Below are 17,235 nucleotides of genomic sequence, written 5' to 3'. Positions count from 1 at the left end.
TTGCAGCTTGTAGTAAGTTCACTACCACACAAGAGAGCGAACGCAGTGGGCATGTCTCAGGATTAAAGTAAAAGCAATACTTCAACCAAAGTGTGTTTTACCTTTGGAGTACTCACAAATGAGCACAGGAAGACATTTTGTTCCTCTGCAGCATTACTTCTTTTTGTCTTCACAATGCAGAAAGAGCCAGCCACGAATATCTTGCTTGAATCCAATGGCTATGAACCAAACTAACAACTGATGGCTCACAACGGCAACACTGTCCAGAAATGTCAGTTTACAAACTCTCAAGCACATCGTCTGATACAATACACGATGTCATTATCCAACCATGCACTAAGTTCTCCATAAAAACGTTTTAGTTGAAATTGGGAGGTTTGGATTTTGCGTTGTCGCTGAAGCTATTGTCAAACATCACTTATTTGCTTTAAGCAATAATACATCACCAGCTGCAGTTACTGCAGGAAAGACAAAATATCCTCATGAGCTCAAGACACCTATTTTTGAGTATTTCAATTGCAAGCCCCCCCCCCAAATCACTTTTTAAGTGAAGGATCTTTTTAAATCTATCTCATGGGGAAAGGTGACATTAACTGAGATTCAAATTAACACATGGCTGGCCCCTCTGTAATTATTGGCATGAAACAACTGGAATAGATAGTGCACAAGATAGGAGTGTGCGCTTAATTCATCTTGATTCTAATCAGCTGATGAATCAAAATGTTTAATGTATTAATCAAATTAGTTTCGTCCCATTGAAATTTCAAAGTGGAGCAGATCAAAGTGGAGTTTGATGAAATAGAGATTTAATGCCTTTTACCATGACAGATTAAATAGGATGGCACCTTACAGTCCAGCAGATTCACTATCTTCATCACAGCGCACCCCCCCCCCCCCCCCCCCCACCATCACATCAGAGGAACTGAATGTCATCTGGCCATTGGAGTGTCGTTCAGTTTATACATATACATACACACACACACACACACACACACACACACTTTTACAGGAGGAAAGTTAGTATCACAGTGAAACTCTGGAAGAGGAAGCTAGAAGTACCATGACAGAGGTGCCAGTGGGTGATTGGATTTTAACGCTGTTGACAAAAGCCCTCCCAGCTGAAAGATCTGCCACAATCCTCCTTAGATCCTAATTGTCAGCACTGCTAAGCTGTTTGGCAGTGATCTCATCTGGAGTGTGAGTCGGTGGGACAGCAGGCCTTACTTTAGACTTCTTGATTGGAATCGGAAACATCACAAACTCGAACCTGTGCTCACTTCGGAGGCACGTTTGTATGCAAGTGTTGCCTCTCTCCTGCCGACGCCACAGACATCTGAAGAGGTTGGCTTATTCGAGGGCAGCAACAGATCCAGTGGCCAGAAAGGGTCAGGTTTTTACTGCCGGAGGTCATTTCACCTCAAAATGCGTTTCATTTTGTAAAAAGAGGACCTGTCCCGTCTCTGCGAGGAGAAATACACAAATGACACGTCTGTAAAGTCATCCAGATATCTTGTTTTTTTTCCACCCTCTCTCTCTCTCTTCCTACTAACCAGATGGCAGTCAGATTTCAGACACAGGGTTCTGGAAGACAATCAAGGAACAAGATTGCTTTTTTAGGAAGGGGGATTGGTTTAACTAGATGTCAAATTAAAGGCCTTTTCACTCACACACACACACACACACACACACACACATCGAAGTGTGCCTGCTCATGGTGTGAAGGTTCCTGTGTGTCCAGGCGTGTCCATGTTTTGGGTCTTGACACTCGCTGTGAGGTAGTGAGGTCATGTACAGAAATCTGTCTCAGAGCAGCCCTCTGATAGAACACTGCACTGCTTTTAAGGTCAACCGCACAAACTCTGTCTTGCAGGTTGACACGGGGTCTCATGAATGTTAGATTGGTCTATTATCCAAGGTGGGTGGGGACATTCATCCCCGGTTCTGGAATTCCAAATGTTCCTTTTAGTCTGACATTTCTCCTACACAGTCTGAGGCGAACCCCCAGTTTCACTCTCTCCCTCGCTCCCTCTCTCACTGTGCCGGGCTTCATCTGCAATGCTGTCATCTCACTGTAGGACAATTCAGCAGAATGCGCTGCTGTTAAGTCCGGTGCATGTGCGAGCGCAGTGTGGTTTCAGGTGGGTGGAACTGGGGAATTGATACTCCGTCATTCCGACACTCCTCTTCCTCCTCTGCAGGGTGGATAAGGATCTGGCAATCCATCTTCGTGTCTCACCCATGTCAGCTAAGGGTTGCAAACGTGGGTACCTGGTAGTTGGAGACAACAGGAACAAAGCCGGGACATTACTTTAATCTCTCGCTGCTGTTAATTCCTACCTCTGCCATCATCCAGGAGGCAGAGCTTTGTGTATCTCAGCTTTCCCCTTATGAACAATCCATCACTGTTAGTGCCTCTCTCCAGAGTGCGCTTGCTCTTTTCTTTTTTTCACCTGCTCACTACTTTGCTTCCTTTTTTTTTTTCCTTCAAAAGATGATGCTCGCCGAAAGGACTGCAATGCATTTTATTCCACAGTTGACTGTGCAGACTTGTTTTCACATTCAGGAGCATCTCGCCCCTCCTCCCGCTGCAATGAAACCTATGTGAGAAGTTACGTTCATGTGCGGCAATGCTGTCCAGCTTAATAGGCTTTCAACAGTATGTCCAGAATCCATTATTGACACCTGCTTTCGGGCTTGGACTGTGATTACATAGGGAAATGACTTGACCTGTAATGAACTGTAAAACTAATGACATCTGTGTGAGATTACTCAACTTGAAAGCAAACTGTTGTACACGAAGACCCATCAAGCGTGGTATTAAAATGTCCACTTTTACATCTTTCCACCCAAGCTCTGTAAAAGCTCAGGCTGCTGGGTCCAACATGATGGAAACCGGAAGCTAATGACTCAAGCAGACGGCCATGGGCATTAGACAACTTCATTTATGAAATAGTCAACCTCCCGTGTAGCGATACATTCACATTTCCTGGCCTCACTTGAGAGACGTGCGGCTGTCACAGCCTCTGAGCAATGCTGATGTCCTTTCCTACCTGCATTCATCTTACTCTCGGGAGGTAATGGTCTTCTCAGGTCATTTGCGCATTAGGGCCGCGATCATTCATCTCACCCACCTGCAATCCTCTGCAGCACATGGAAGGTGTTAAGGAGACACGGGAAACACATAACCAGCAAAAAATGACGCCCTCTGAATCAGTGCTTTGGCCTCTTTTTTTAGAGCAGGTCCCTCCTGTGGGTCAATGTGTCTGCATAGAGCTATTCATGAGCATGCAAATGATGCTCAAGTGATTTGAATTCATTATTTGCAGGTTTGGGTCTGGTGCGATCAGTTGCCTCTAAGAAATCAAGGTTTGCTCGCTAATTGTGTCATGATTTGTCACCACCTTTCTGTGTGACAACACAATGTCCCAGTGTTTGCTGCTTCGTTTGTCTTACTTGTACTAACTACCCAGCCAGCAGTTCAGTCAGGACCACTCTCATCCCAGATAAAAGCAAATTATAGAATCTTAAGAAGCTACTTATCTGATAATTTTGTCCGAAAGGCTTAGGCTGGAGGGTTTCTATGTGATAGTAGCAGTATGAGCATATTGAACAGCAGCTTAAACCCCCCACATGCCTCCAGAAGGCAGAGTTAGCAATTCCTAAGAGTAAATAGATTGGAAGAAGACATAAAACATGAGCACAAACCAAGGCACCTTAAATATCATAACTACAGGAAATACACAAATGTGAGGACAAGTCATTTCTCCAAAAGTAATTATCACCATTTGGCCACTTGAAAATATTTTTGGTCAAATTGAGAGACATGTAATGATGCATGGTGAAGTGTGAGTTTCAGTGCAATCTTAGCGAGCAGAATGAATGTGAGGTAGACTGATGATACTCCCGCCTACACTCATGCACAGCTGTGGCTGAATGAGAACGTGCTGGTGGAGGTGATTGGCTGATGGAGGCAGGCTTACGTGGCCTGCCTGAGCTAACGCTCGCTCCATGTCATGTGGGATCACTCCTGCATCGATTAGAAGCAGACTGTTGCATCTGAAGAAGTTGCTTATTAATTAACATCGGCTACATTCAAGAAGCTTCCATAATCATACAAGCAGTAGGAGCACATCAAGCAGCGACTTCAACCGCTTGTGCCGCCATCTGCCAAATGGGGTGGGAAAGACACACACAGGCCAGGGGAACTACGCTGCCCCTACAGGCGTACAGGCAAAAAACACTCAATTAAAAATACCTCATGCCCGAAATAAGAGCATGAGAGCATCATCAATGTAGTGGTGTAAAACTTTCTGCGGAAATGCGACAAACTCGCCACAGGCCCTGCCTACACACGCAAACAGTGCATGCGCGAAGGCACTATTCCCATCATGCACGTAACACCAGGCAACACACAAACACAAAAAAAAATTACTGTCATTTTAGGTCTGCAGCATAGGCGTCATTTAGGCATGGCAAGGTAACTGCCATACCTTGGAATTGAGAGGAAAAAAAAGAGAGGTTCTGAAGTCATCTTATTTGTGTCATGGAAGACGTGTGTGTGAAACAGTGCAGTGAGCACTGGCTGGTTGTTTTCTTTGTATTGCACTTAAATAGGTCCATAATATGCCCATCAGTGAATATGCGTATTGTGAGTTGTGGTACCAGCACCGCTGCTAAGACTCCCATCTCCTTGCCTCACATTTTTAGTGAAAAATGTTGAAATCATTGGAATTTGCTGCACCAAAGCAGCATCTGTAGTTTCTTTTGTTTGTTTCACCCGCTTCTCCATTTAAAGACGCGCTGTACGTTTGACCCCCAGCGCACACACGACATCATTGTGCCATCACACATTACCGATTTCATTTTAGAATTTCTAAAACAACATTGATATGATATACATTTTCAAACAATGTTCATTCCAATTTTTTTTTTCTTAAATTGTAACACCCCCCCCCCAAAAACAAAAACAAAAAAACCTATTGGCTCTGGGGCCCTGCCTGGGCATACAGCCACTTCACCCATGTGGTAATCAGTCAATGTAAATTCTATAACAGATATATTTTGAACAAACCAGGGGAGGTAGACAAACTAAAACATGAATTGCTCTCATAACAGCAGGTTGATTTTCAGCATCACCAAAGCTAAACAGTTTTTCAAATTGCTCAGATTTGATTTGATAAAAAACAGGCTAAAATTCAGGCTGCAGGTAAGATAGTGAATTTGCTCACAAAGCCCAAGAAACAGGTAAAACAAACATGATAGGGTCTTCGCTCCGGAGTACCTCCGGGCTGAGGCCCGAACAACAAAATGCACCCTGCTGAGAGCACAGATTGAATGATTGGACAGAAACAAAGACAGTCCAAACAGCTCTACTATAGCATGAACATATATTGCATTCGAACAGCCCGAAACACACTGAGGGAGGATTTGCATGCACCTGCATGCATGCAGAAATGTTGAATATAAAATAAGTGCTACTAGTCAAAGCTAACTGATTTTCCAAGCCAGCTCACCTGCGTTAATTAGCACAGCTGTGAAGAGCTCAAGAGAAACAGCCGACAGGAAGTTCGAAAAGAGCAGGGGAAGCTGATCCACAGATACACAAGCAGCACAGCAAACATGCCAGCAGCGAGGCGAGAAAGCACTTACCCTGACACCTGGTGATCCACCTGAAATCCACTGAATTAGGCGTTAAAATGATCCAACACTCCGGTGCCTTCCTGCGCATGCTCAGCAGGCGGACTGAACGCGAGGTGATTACGTTTCCATCGATAATCATTCACAGCTGTGATTGATTGATCAAGCGCTGGTAAGAGGTGACTGGCGATGCATGGCTGAAGTAATTAAATGTTGCCAGCAGTACATCTGTGCGCGAATGATGTTTAAGGGAAAGAGATTCTAATATTTAAATTTAGATGATGTGATTTTCGATATCATTGTCCTGATTTGTTAAATGGCATTTGATTCATGTTCCTGGAAGAATAAATTTCAGCTGTTAAATCCGACTATTCAAATTGCACCGTTTTGCAGTGCTGCTGAACTTTTGATTAACAGTCTATAATCCATCGCCTCGATAATGTCCTCGGAGTGTTTCTGTTCCAGTTTTTTTGTCTAAGCAAATATTTAATCTTATAAAATATTTGAAAGGATAAACTATCTCAAAATGCTCTTTTAATCTGTTTGTCATAAGATCATGACTTTTTCCGTAAGACAACTTGTAGATAACTTTAACCAGAATGTTACGTGTCACTGATTTTAGATATGAATCATTTTTAGAGCATTGTTTACATGCTGGACTTGTAGCTCCAGGAACACAGACCGGCAGAAGAACATGTGGCCTCAGCCACAACTTACAGGTTCCCATTCCTGGCTGGATCATTTGCAGAACATCACACCCTGAACTCTGTATCCTGCCTCGCAAATGTTGCCGTCTAAAAACAGTTGAAAAAAAACAACAACAGAAAGGAATGTTAAAAAAAAGAATGCTCGGGCATATTTTGGTTATCCCCCAACAGAATGTTTAAGGGAATGTTGTCCTACCTTTGAGATGAACATTCAGGGGACAAAAACAACTTCCCGCTGAAAACATTGCCAGAACATTGCAAGTAATGTCTTCAGGTGTTTAGAAGGAAACAAAAAAAATTCCATCTGTGTATGCAGTAGCACTGCAGGTGGATAATATAAAGAAAAAGACATCCAGATGACAGTTTGATTTTGAATTCGGACAGGTTGGACTGCTTGATAGAAGACAGGAACATTAATCTCCTTAATGGGGCTGATTCTGTCTCATCTGACACATGTACAGTGATTCATCTGTTCTTACTGTATGTAGTCTGTCCCACGTTTGCATGATACTGAAAAGCACAAGTTTTGCCTAACGTATCAGGTGCTCTGACCGCTATCATGTACAATTAATTCACTTCAAAGTGTATGTCTTTCTCTGTGAGCTCAAACATGCATTGTCTTAATGTGGTTTCACTCGCTGTCTGCATTCAATATTCAAGATCCACTTTTATGTACGAGCTAGAACAAAAACATAAATGGTAGCTGCTGAGTTCCAGAGTTAAAATATCTCCCCAGGGTTCGGCATCATGCTGTTCCCTTCCCCTTTTTGCTTTTACTCGGTGTCATACTCCTCCGCGTATCTTTCACAAGCTGTTTGGCTTACAGAGGTCACGAGGGATATGTAGCATGTTTGGTCACGACATGAAGGAATTAGCCGGTGCCAGCAGGTGAGTAATTATATATGAAACAAGGTTTTTAAAAGAGGGACGTCACGATGGCATGTAGAAAGTAGGGCAGGAAGCAGGCACATCATAAAAGTCCTATTTATTTCTCACCTACTTCAAATGTGTGACTTTTTGCTTGAAGTCGGAGTAATCCAAGGTCACTGTAACTATTTCAAGACTATCAAAAAATAACATGAAACACACAACAACTTAACATGATTACAAACAAAACTCCAGGTTGCATTATTTAAAAGCCGTTTTCGTCTTGTTTTTCTCCACTCAACGTGTTATCTGTTTTTCTGTGTTTCAGGTACGGTGACATGGTGCCAAAAACAATCGTGGGGAAGGTGTTTGGGTCCATATGCTCTCTGAGTGGGGTGCTGGTCATTGCCTTGCCTGTCCCTGTCATAGTGTCAAACTTCAGCCGCATCTACCACCAAAGCCAGCGGGCAGAGAAACGACGAGCCCAAAGGGTACTGATTCCCCCCCCATCCCTCCTCCCTCTGCTTCTCCTTTTTTCCTCTGCCTTTTTACTCGCTATCTCTCTTTATTTTGCTTCTATCTGCCTCTTTCTTCTGTCCCTGTCTTATCCTCACATAACAGAATGACAAGGCAAACGCTATCTTCCTGAATATTAATCTTTTATTGTGTGTCTGTGTATGTGTGTGTATTTGGCGGCTAAACTTGCTCGAGTGTATTTCAGAGGGAGAACGAAATAAGAGAGGGAATGACAAAGACTGAACAAATGATCTTCAGAACAGAATGTCAGCAGCTTTTCAATAGCAATATGAGCATTTTCTCCTTAAAGTGTTTGCTAAAGCAGAATTTCCTAATCGTAGATTTGAGCGTAGCTTCTAAATACTGTGGCTACCAGAGGGAGACAGAGCCAATTAGTGTGACAGGCAAACCGTCAGAGGCTAAAACAGAGGTCTGTTTGTTCAAACAGAAAACTCGGCTCGCTAGAATCCGTGCTGCGAAGATTCGAGGCACTAATGCCTATATGCGCTACAAACAAAATGGGCTCCTGATCGACTCACTGGAGGAGGTAACGGGGCCAAGCAAGCGGCTTGGGGGCTGACTGACCGGGGCCTCGCTGATGCTTGCATGCCGCTCTGCCCGGGGGCCATGCCACCACACTCCGGGGGGTTGGGTGGGGGGGCTTCTCATGCTGTAACACAGGGCCTGCTATCATTTCAGTGCTTCCGTGTAATCGTCCTCTCTCTCTTACACCACACCTCTCCGCCACAACATTGACATGCTTCGTCAACAGTCTCTCTCTGTCCATACAGCAGGAGGGCCAGGCAGGCACACTTGCCTTGTGATGGAGCCCAGCCATTATAGTCACACTGACTCATGACCAAGCTCTGCATGTCTGTCCAACAGGGTTTGGAGGGGAAGAAGGGAACCAAAGACTTACTGGACAGTAGGTCGCCTAAGGGGGCTGTCTGCTCAGCCTGCGTCTCCTCTAAACTCTGTTTCTGATCTGCTGTGTGTTCTGTGTGTTATTTCTAGAGCATCCAGGCTGTAGTGCAAACTAACACAACATATCTTCCATCCCAGATCCGTGCAGAGCTTCATCAAAGTGTGTGGTGTTGTTGTGGTTCTGATTCTGTGCTGTGTGTTTGGTGCAAGCTGTTCGATCTGTGTCTAGGTGTGCCACTGCTGTTTGCACTGAAATGAGTTCAGTTCTGATTAGAACTTTTCTGGTCCCTCTCACCAAAACAGCATTAAAAAATGGCTAAAAACCAATCTATCACTGAAACATGTTGTAGTCAGTCACTGTCTCCGTGCATCTCTAAAGCTTCCGCACATCGCTAGGTTGCAGTAGATTGGCTGCCGTGCTACAGATCAGCATTTTCGAACTTCTATGCTTTGTGTACTTTCCACTACATCACTGAGCTGGCTGTTGCCTGAAACTCCTTTCCTCAATCTATCTGGAGTTTGAACCGACTCAACTTTTTTTCCCCTGCTCTCTGTGTTCTAAGGCCTCCAAGGAGGCAGGACAAGCCCTGGTGGGGAAGACCGCCAGCCCTCCTTTTGAAAGCCAACATCATCACCTGCTGCACTGCCTAGAGAAGACCACGGTAAAATCCTCTTCTCTAAACTGTAAAAGCTGAGTTCACTGGAAAACACTCACACACACACACACACACACAAACACACACACACGCTCGTCTTTGTATTATTTTGGTTAAACACTGAGTGTAAAATAGCTCACTGTACAAATGGTGGCTTTTATGTAAAATTGCATCACTTCTGCAGTCTGCTATGGATCAACAATAGAGGCAGCCTGCTATACTGTGTGTAGCAAATAGAATCAAAGTGAGTCTTTTCATCCACGCGCAAACTGTAGAATCTATTTTATATGCAGCAGGAGTTAAAAATAGCTGTAAATGGGGCTGGGAATGTAGAGTCCCCTCGCCAGCAACATGCTAAAGATAACATGACTCTGCCAGCCAGTAATATTATTCCTTCAAAACAAACCAGCATACTTGATTTTACACTATCCATAATTTAGAGATCTAAGAGCCTTTTTAATGGTACGCTGTGACACGAGTTTTGCACTTGCAGCCCTAAACCCTGTACAGACCTGGACAGACGGGAAATCAGTGTTCTTCCTTGTGAATGATCTCTCACCAGTCGTCTGGCAAAAGCTCCATAAGGGCCTCATGGCGTTCAGATGTCACTAGTGCACATGCTAACATCAACTCTCCCTCATCGAGAGCATCACTGATGGCAGAGGGTAGATTAGGTGTGACAGAGGGAAGGTAAAAGAAAGGAGGCATCTTGTCAGTACTGCATGGTGTTACTCTGCCACCTGCTGGCCCACAGTGAAACCCACTTTGATCATGACCTTCAAGTCACGCTCATTTGTCACAGGGATAACAGTTGTGAATGTTTCCACAGATGGCAATTAATATGGACATCTGGCCCAATATATTTCTGTTCCCTTGATGATTCATTTTCCAATTATTAAACAATTTTGCTGTGAGTTCTGTTCAGTCTGTTTAGTGTTTATGGTGAAACATCTTTACTCACCATTTAGTGGAGCAAAGCACCGATGTACTAATGATTCATGAGCAGTATTCACGATCCAACATCTTCCCCTCCAGAATCATGAGTTTGTGGACGAGCAGACGTTTCAGGCCAACTGCATGGAGATCTCTGTTATGAAAAAGTCGGGCTCCCGCACTTCCTCGCTGTCCTCTTCCCCACACGGCTTCAGTTCATGCTGCTGTCGACGCCACAGGAAGAAAAGCAGCTTCAGCCTGCCAAGCACAAACAACCAGGAGCTCAGTACCATACAGATAAGAGAGAGGCCAGTGTCCAACAGGTAGTCTGTCCTTCTTGCTCTTTCCTTTCTGACTCTCAAAATAAAAACACTGCTCTGTATTACAATGATGGTTTTGATTGGTCTTTATGGGCTAGTGGATTTATGTAACACACAAATAGACCCTTTTTTTATAGAGAGGTTTACATCAAATGGATGCTATTGGGAAAATGCAAAAATGTTTATCGGCAGCTCTTGGCCTTTTTTTTTTTAAAAAAGTTTTTTAAAAAATTGTCTTTTCGTCTTTGGTCATCGGTAATTAGGACAAAACAGTGAATATACCATTTATGGGCTTTTCCAAATGTTTTCAGAATTTAAAAAAAATGTTACATGTATTTTTCACGATGAACAAATTAATATCTTACACACTTGTTTTACTGATAACATAGGTAAATATCATCTTTTAGCAAATAAGTTGTCACGTTCCTGTAAAATATTGTGCCTTCCTAGTTGCCATCTATGTCCAAATTTGGGTTTAAGATTACGTTCCTTTGTGGATTCAAGTGAAATTTCCTTCAAAACAGCACTGAAGAATACTGAAGGTTTTACCACACAAACAACAAAACCACTTACCTGGAGTGTTTCAACAATTTTGGGTTTTATTTGTCAAAGGTTGAAGGATCCTTATCTGAGATTCTTGTGTTCTACCTGATACCATGAAATATAATTGAATTTTGTTGTGCTGAAAGCATAGAAAATGTGAGCAGCTGCAACATGTCCTTCAGTGGCCCTGTTTGCTTGGATAATCCACAGAACTCGCTGTGAACAGTTTTCAGCGTGACAACTTTCTAAAAAAGAGATCGTCCTTGCTCCCTGTGACTCCCAGTGACCGCTGTGGAACAGAAAACATGTTTCCCTTTACCTGCGAATGTCTAAAATTCAGTTTTCTATGCTGCAATCGCCACAAATAAAATTTCATTCATCTAATATTTTGGGTGCAGGGGAATTATTGGAGATATCTGAGAACAAAGGCAAGCGAAAATGGAATTGGCTACATATGCAGATAACACACAGGATGGGTTTGAAAACCTGTTATTTCATAAATTGAGAGAACAGATCAATTAATTTTGGTGAGATTATTCTTGAGTTTGGCTGCAGGTGGTATTATTAATTTGTTGTGAGAAACTTGATTTTAATGCGACGTGACAGAGTGTGCGCACAATAATGCATTTCTAAGGAACATATTTTAGTTTTATAGAGATAAATGCAGGTCATTCAGTAGCAAGAAGGAGAGAGAGAGAAAGGCCAAAGATCAACAGTCTGCTGGGTCCTCCAGAATAGTGGTGAAAATGGGCCAGACAGGAAAGAGCTCCAGGCTCTCCAAAATGTATCAGACACAATAAATGAACCACAGAGGAAGGAATGATGGAAAAACAGTATTAGAGGCTAATCATCAAAGAGGACAACACATTTATGCCCTCGTAGAGACCAACTCTGGTCAAAAACAGACAACGGTGGTGAGGCTGCCCCCCCCCCCCCCAATAAAAAAAGGCCAGCGCTGATAAAAGGTAACCACGTGACCCAGATAATGACATGACAATGAATGCATGAGTTAACAAGAGATGAGATAAAGAACGGCGTATTATATTTGGTTTCATATACGTAATATTCTATCACTCCGACAAAGGCTGCACAGTCTACATTGAACACTCAGATATCATTGAATGAGTGTATTGAACCAACTCTCCTTTATATTTGCAAAAAGGAATGTGAATACTGAATATGACTCAATCGTGTTTTTTTACTATGGCAATACACAAAAGGACTCTATAATACAGACAAGATCAGGCTTCTCATCTTCTTTCATTTATGTTTTTTTGTACAGTCGCTCCAGCCTGAATGCCAAACTTGATGAGACTGTGCCCCTGAAGTGTGGCGAATCTTACATCACTCCCTCCATGGTCAGCCTATCTGCCCCGGTGGTGACCTCATCAGATGGGGACGGCTCCACCGCCACCACTGCATACTCTCAGAGCAACATTGTCCGAGTATCTGCCTTGTAGATGCCATGCCTATCTGATCGGCTAACTGGTCTCAAGAAGCACCAGATGCTGGGGAGAGGGACCACCAAGCATTAACCTGCCATAATCTAGAGGGATTATAAGATTAGCAGAGGTCGGGGTTTTTTTGAAGTAGTGATCTCATCTGATGTCAAACTCTGCATGGTATTAGAGTAATGTGGACAGCTGCCTTGGAAGAAAAGCGACCAGCAGATCTTGTTCCATTAAGCACAGAAGAGCAAGGAAGTGTCGGGAATGCGTGGTTATCATTGTTGCCTAAACATACTGAGAAAAATCTTTATTTTTGAATATGTAACGCAGTCGTATTCGTTGTCTTCTGATCCACAGGATGAAAGGCAGATGTTTTCTTGACGGCCTCTGATGACAAAGCACACATATTCATTTATGGAGGTTCCATTTTTGTGAATACTGAATCAGTCTACTTACACATGAGAAACATTCACGTCACCCACCACCCAGTTTGTTTTAAAAAGCCTCGATTACGAGGTTTCAACTAGTCCCCTCACTGTTGTAAATTCAAAAAAACATGCATCCACTGGAATGGATAACTGTTGTGAATATTCATTAACTGATTCATTAACTGGTTGATGTCATCGCTTGATGAGTAAAATATACTACGCATCATGACATGTTTGTGAAATGTGCAAGTGAAAGTCAAAATGACAAAAATTTGTGTTAGCATACATATTTGACATCCTGACACGGATCTGTGTGAAAGCCACTTTCATAAAATAACAGTTGATATTGACAAATATAAAGGGTACATATTAGTTAGGTCATGAGGTAGAAATTCAAGTGAATGTTCCCAGCAGCACTTAACTAATGCTAACCCCAATGTGGACACAAGGTATTGACCTGGAGAAACATATGAAAGCGTGTTTAAAGTCCACCCCATTGAGTTCCTCTTAAATTGTTATATTCAAAAGAAAGATTTGGTAGATTTCACTGTTTAGGGGGTCATTTTGTACATTTTTCATATTGTAAATATCTCAGAACTTTATCAACCGCATTTGAAGCTCTTATTTCTAGATTTAGTTGACAAATATTTCTGTCTGTTAACTGGTTGAATTAAGGATTTGCATGCTGTCATTGCAAAATTCTGTTTGATTAAAAGTATGTCTCTGCTTCCTGTTGGAGATTTGTTAGTAAAATTGAGATTGATGGAAGGAAACACAAGGAGGCTGGTATGTGTTATGATGTAAATTCTGCAACACTTTTAATGAAATACAAATCTTGTCATGGAGTATATATATAAAGGGTAAGGAAAAGGGACAAATAATCACACATTGTGCATTTGGTGCAGTGGATAAAATAAATACTGTAGCTCTACTGAAACATCCATTAAATGACCCATGTCTTTTTTATTTGTGGTGAGAAAAAGGTGGATTTCATAATGCTTTGCCTAATTACTCAACTTGCATCTCTAATAAGAAGAATAATTATGTGCTGCTGGAGGACGTGTGAGGACCTGACTTGCCCAGTGGTGGGTCCGGGCTGCAGGGTCTCAGGAGACAGACAAATAGGCAGCGTGATTGTTTGGGCGAAAACTCAGCAGTGTCCCGCTGAGCTGATTACATCGGTCCGGGCTGGTTTTAACAGCAGCTTTTCCATATTAGAATAACTGCTGAGAAGTCAGTCGGCATAAAAGCTAACACAGCAGCATATCAAAATGAAAATTCATGCTTAAACATCTTAATTCAGTTCATACTTTGGACAATAACTAGAAAATAATTTCTATCGTTTATTGTATACTGTCATTTCATCCAGTGCCGCTCAATGGCAGACACATGAGATGAATCATTTTTTCGTGAAGATAGTTTGAACTTTGCTCTTGAGTCTATAAAATTCCGTCCGAAACTGAGGGTTGACTGCAGCGTATATTATTGGGTCAGTCAGTGATGTGATGCATTCAATAGACACTGAGAGAACTTCCACATCCTGAAAGATTGCAATCTGAAACAAATGAAAAACATAAGATGTTAAAGAACATCCAACAACACATCCACGGTGTCAAATATTAAACATATCTGCTTGACGTATTTGGAATTGTAAGTAAATTAAATGAGGTCTTGTTCTGCTGGACTGATAATTTTTGTAATTCGGGGAGGAAGGGGACTGAAACCATCAGTCAAAATGGATGCCAGCTACTGCCATAAGACAAAAATGTATCTTACATTGTGTTTTTTACAATGCTCGTTCGAGTCCTTGCCTCTACACACACTTACCTTTGTATTCTTGTTTTCATGAATGATAAAATTCACCAGGATAGTTGTGATCAAAGGTAGCCAGAAAAGGAGGAAGCTTATGATTATGTAGCCAGCACGCTTGGCCATTTTACTTTCTTTAATTTTATTCGCCCTTTCTTTACTGGCTTTGGAAGGCATCATGCAAACGGCTCCTTCCACTTCCAGATTTTTCACTGGAGCTTCTGTTTCCGGGACTTTATTTGAGTCTGTAGGGACTGAAGAAACTTGCTCCACTGTAGCAATTGTTTCTCCACCATTTCTGCTTTTTACTTGTTCAATCAACAAAACAGAAGAGGATTCAGGATCAGCCAACTGTTGTGAGGAGGGAACATCGGGACTTTGCACTTCAGAGGGTGCTTTGTCAACTTTCTCTCGCTCATTGGACTGCTTTTCTCTGCTGAAATTGCCTGACACCTTCTGTGGTTTTGTGGTTGAGTTTCTAACACCAGCAGCAGCATTTCCATTGAATGGTTTTGCCTCAACTTTCATGGAAAAAGGGCTAAACTGCTCTGCTTTAAAGGATGTCTTATCAGTCTGCACTTCAGCAGGATGAGGTTCGCTTTCCAACTCTGTGATCTCCACTGTATCTTTCAACTCCACCTTGTTTTCTGACCCAATTGATGCACTTTGTGGTGCTTTTGTTGAGGTCAGCAAAGCTGCAGTGGAATCTTTCAAAGATGAATTTGGTTCAACATGTGTCACCAGTTCCACAAGAGCAACACTGTTGCTAAGGCTCTGTCCAGAATGTCCATTCCCATTATTTTTCCCAGTGGCTGTTTCTTCTGTCTTCTGTTCATTCTCTGTTTCCTCTTTTTTAGAAAGAGGAAAGGTACCTTTGTCAAATATCTTACGATTGTGTGATCTCACAAGGTTAAATATGAGAGAATAGAATCCAATGATGACACCACAACAAGCTGCCCATAGTGGGAACAACATGTAAAGTCCAAAGGTATCATAAGATGATTCATCTCCTCGGGATCCTTTGCATTTCACATGCACGGGTGAGTCCCTAAAAAACATCAGGCAAAAACCAGCCGCCAGAATAGCTAAAGTCCACGTCAGAGGAATCAATACCACAATCCGTCTTCTTCTTTGTTTAGTTTTGAAGGGCTGTGCAATAGCCTGGTATCTCTCCGCACTTATGCAAGCCAGCGTTAACAGTTGGACGCAGCAGCTGAATGAGAAAGAGACCACTTGTGCATGACAGATCATCTCGTCCACACGCCTCCTCTGATACACGATCAGAACAATGGTTAAGAGAATGGGGCAGTCGACTACACAGCGAAGAATGTCTATAGCTGCTAGGTTCACCACCAGTGCATTATTCCACGTTTGCAGGGATTTTTGATGACAGACTGCCAGTATGACAAAAATATTTGCTGCAATACCCACAACAGAAGTGGTTAACAGAATCAAGCTGTTCACCACAACAAAAGCGATGTCAATGTATTTCTCCCAAATGGTGCTGTTCCCAAAGTCCCAAGCAAATACAGGATGGCTTCTCATCTCCAGGCTCAAAGTATCAACATGTTAACTTCTGTATCTCCGATCTTAATCCGCTGGCCGAACATACACTGAGTCTGCTCCTCTTGACGGCGTGGGATTCTCCACAAAATGAATAATAATATTACTGGATGAACCTGCAGCTTGGACAGTTGAGCCAGAGTATCCGCCCTTTTCATTATCACCCTGCAGCACCAGGAGGTCACCCGGGAGTTCTCACTGTTCACATTCATTAAAAACTGTGCTGCGTATTCACAGAAGAGACAAGAGGAAGGGAAAAAAAGAAGAGGATGGTTGTTAATTGAAAACTACTTACATCACTATTTCACTCTGAACCTTATATCTATCTTTGAGAAGCCAAGCTCCGAGCTGAAATGCAATAACAATGACGACACGATTCTGTGATGCAACCGGTGTGAAGGAAGTGAGCAGCTGTCCATTTCATTTAAACCTGTATCTCACAAAGGTTTAAAGCTCTGCTTTAAGTGTGCCAGATGGAAGACTTGGGAGTTCTTGAATTGGCTCAGGAAATAAAAGGAGCCATGCTGCTGGATTACATGACATTGTGTAATCCTGTTTGGCGATAAAGTGTGAAATGCTCTTTGCTTAAAATTTAATCTTGTGCGCCATGCCAAATCTGGGATTAGATTGACACAATATATTTGCCTCTTGACCATCCTGCATATTAGAATGATCAAATTCCGCTTAAACGTTATATCTGCATGCTGGAAGTCAAAGACAAATCGTATCGGGGTGAAATGAAATGAATTTGTTTGAATAGGAAGGATGCTGCAAATTAAAAAAACACTTTATTTAGTGTCTGATATTCATACATCACAATGGAACAGGATAAAAATGGTGGAACTAAAATAAAGAAAGCCACAAAACAAAGTTCATCCTCACAT

At 42.4% G+C, this 17,235-nt stretch overlaps 1 protein-coding gene and 1 long non-coding RNA gene across 4 annotated transcripts in view; one reads left to right on the top strand and one right to left on the bottom strand.

Moving 5' to 3' along the window:
- LOC147259108 (A-type voltage-gated potassium channel KCND2-like) overlaps positions 1 to 14,389 on the top strand; it is a 36,535-nt gene extending 22,146 nt beyond the window's left edge. Inside the window, exons 3-7 of one of the 2 annotated variants that reach the window (XM_086209341.1) lie at positions 7,540 to 7,702; positions 8,176 to 8,274; positions 9,215 to 9,313; positions 10,343 to 10,563; positions 12,386 to 14,389. In XM_086209341.1, coding sequence (XP_086065467.1) covers positions 7,540 to 7,702; positions 8,176 to 8,274; positions 9,215 to 9,313; positions 10,343 to 10,563; positions 12,386 to 12,563 — 760 coding nt within the window. In that variant the 3' untranslated portion in view covers positions 12,564 to 14,389. The remainder of the gene's footprint in view (positions 1 to 7,539; positions 7,703 to 8,175; positions 8,275 to 9,214; positions 9,314 to 10,342; positions 10,564 to 12,385) is intronic. The other variant, XM_086209343.1, reaches the window with a different exon arrangement.
- On the bottom strand, positions 915 to 5,809 carry LOC147259109 (uncharacterized). 2 transcript variants are annotated; one of them, XR_015117159.1, is made up of 3 exons: positions 5,650 to 5,809; positions 3,051 to 3,141; positions 915 to 2,268 (listed from the first exon to the last, which is right to left on the bottom strand). It is a non-coding gene; the product is annotated as an uncharacterized LOC147259109 (long non-coding RNA). The 2 variants fall into 2 exon arrangements; XR_015117160.1 differs by having other exon boundaries at positions 5,514 to 5,651.
- Positions 14,390 to 17,235: the final 2,846 nt, after the last annotated feature.

This window comes from Aulostomus chinensis, chromosome 7 (assembly GCF_037954235.1).
Source record: "Aulostomus chinensis isolate RoL2024-O1b breed Wild chromosome 7, RoL_Achi_v1.0, whole genome shotgun sequence".
In the NCBI taxonomy this organism is placed as follows: Eukaryota; Metazoa; Chordata; class Actinopteri; order Syngnathiformes; family Aulostomidae; genus Aulostomus; species Aulostomus chinensis.
Note: the sequence above shows the minus strand (reverse complement) of the source record. Positions and strands in the feature narration are given on the sequence as shown.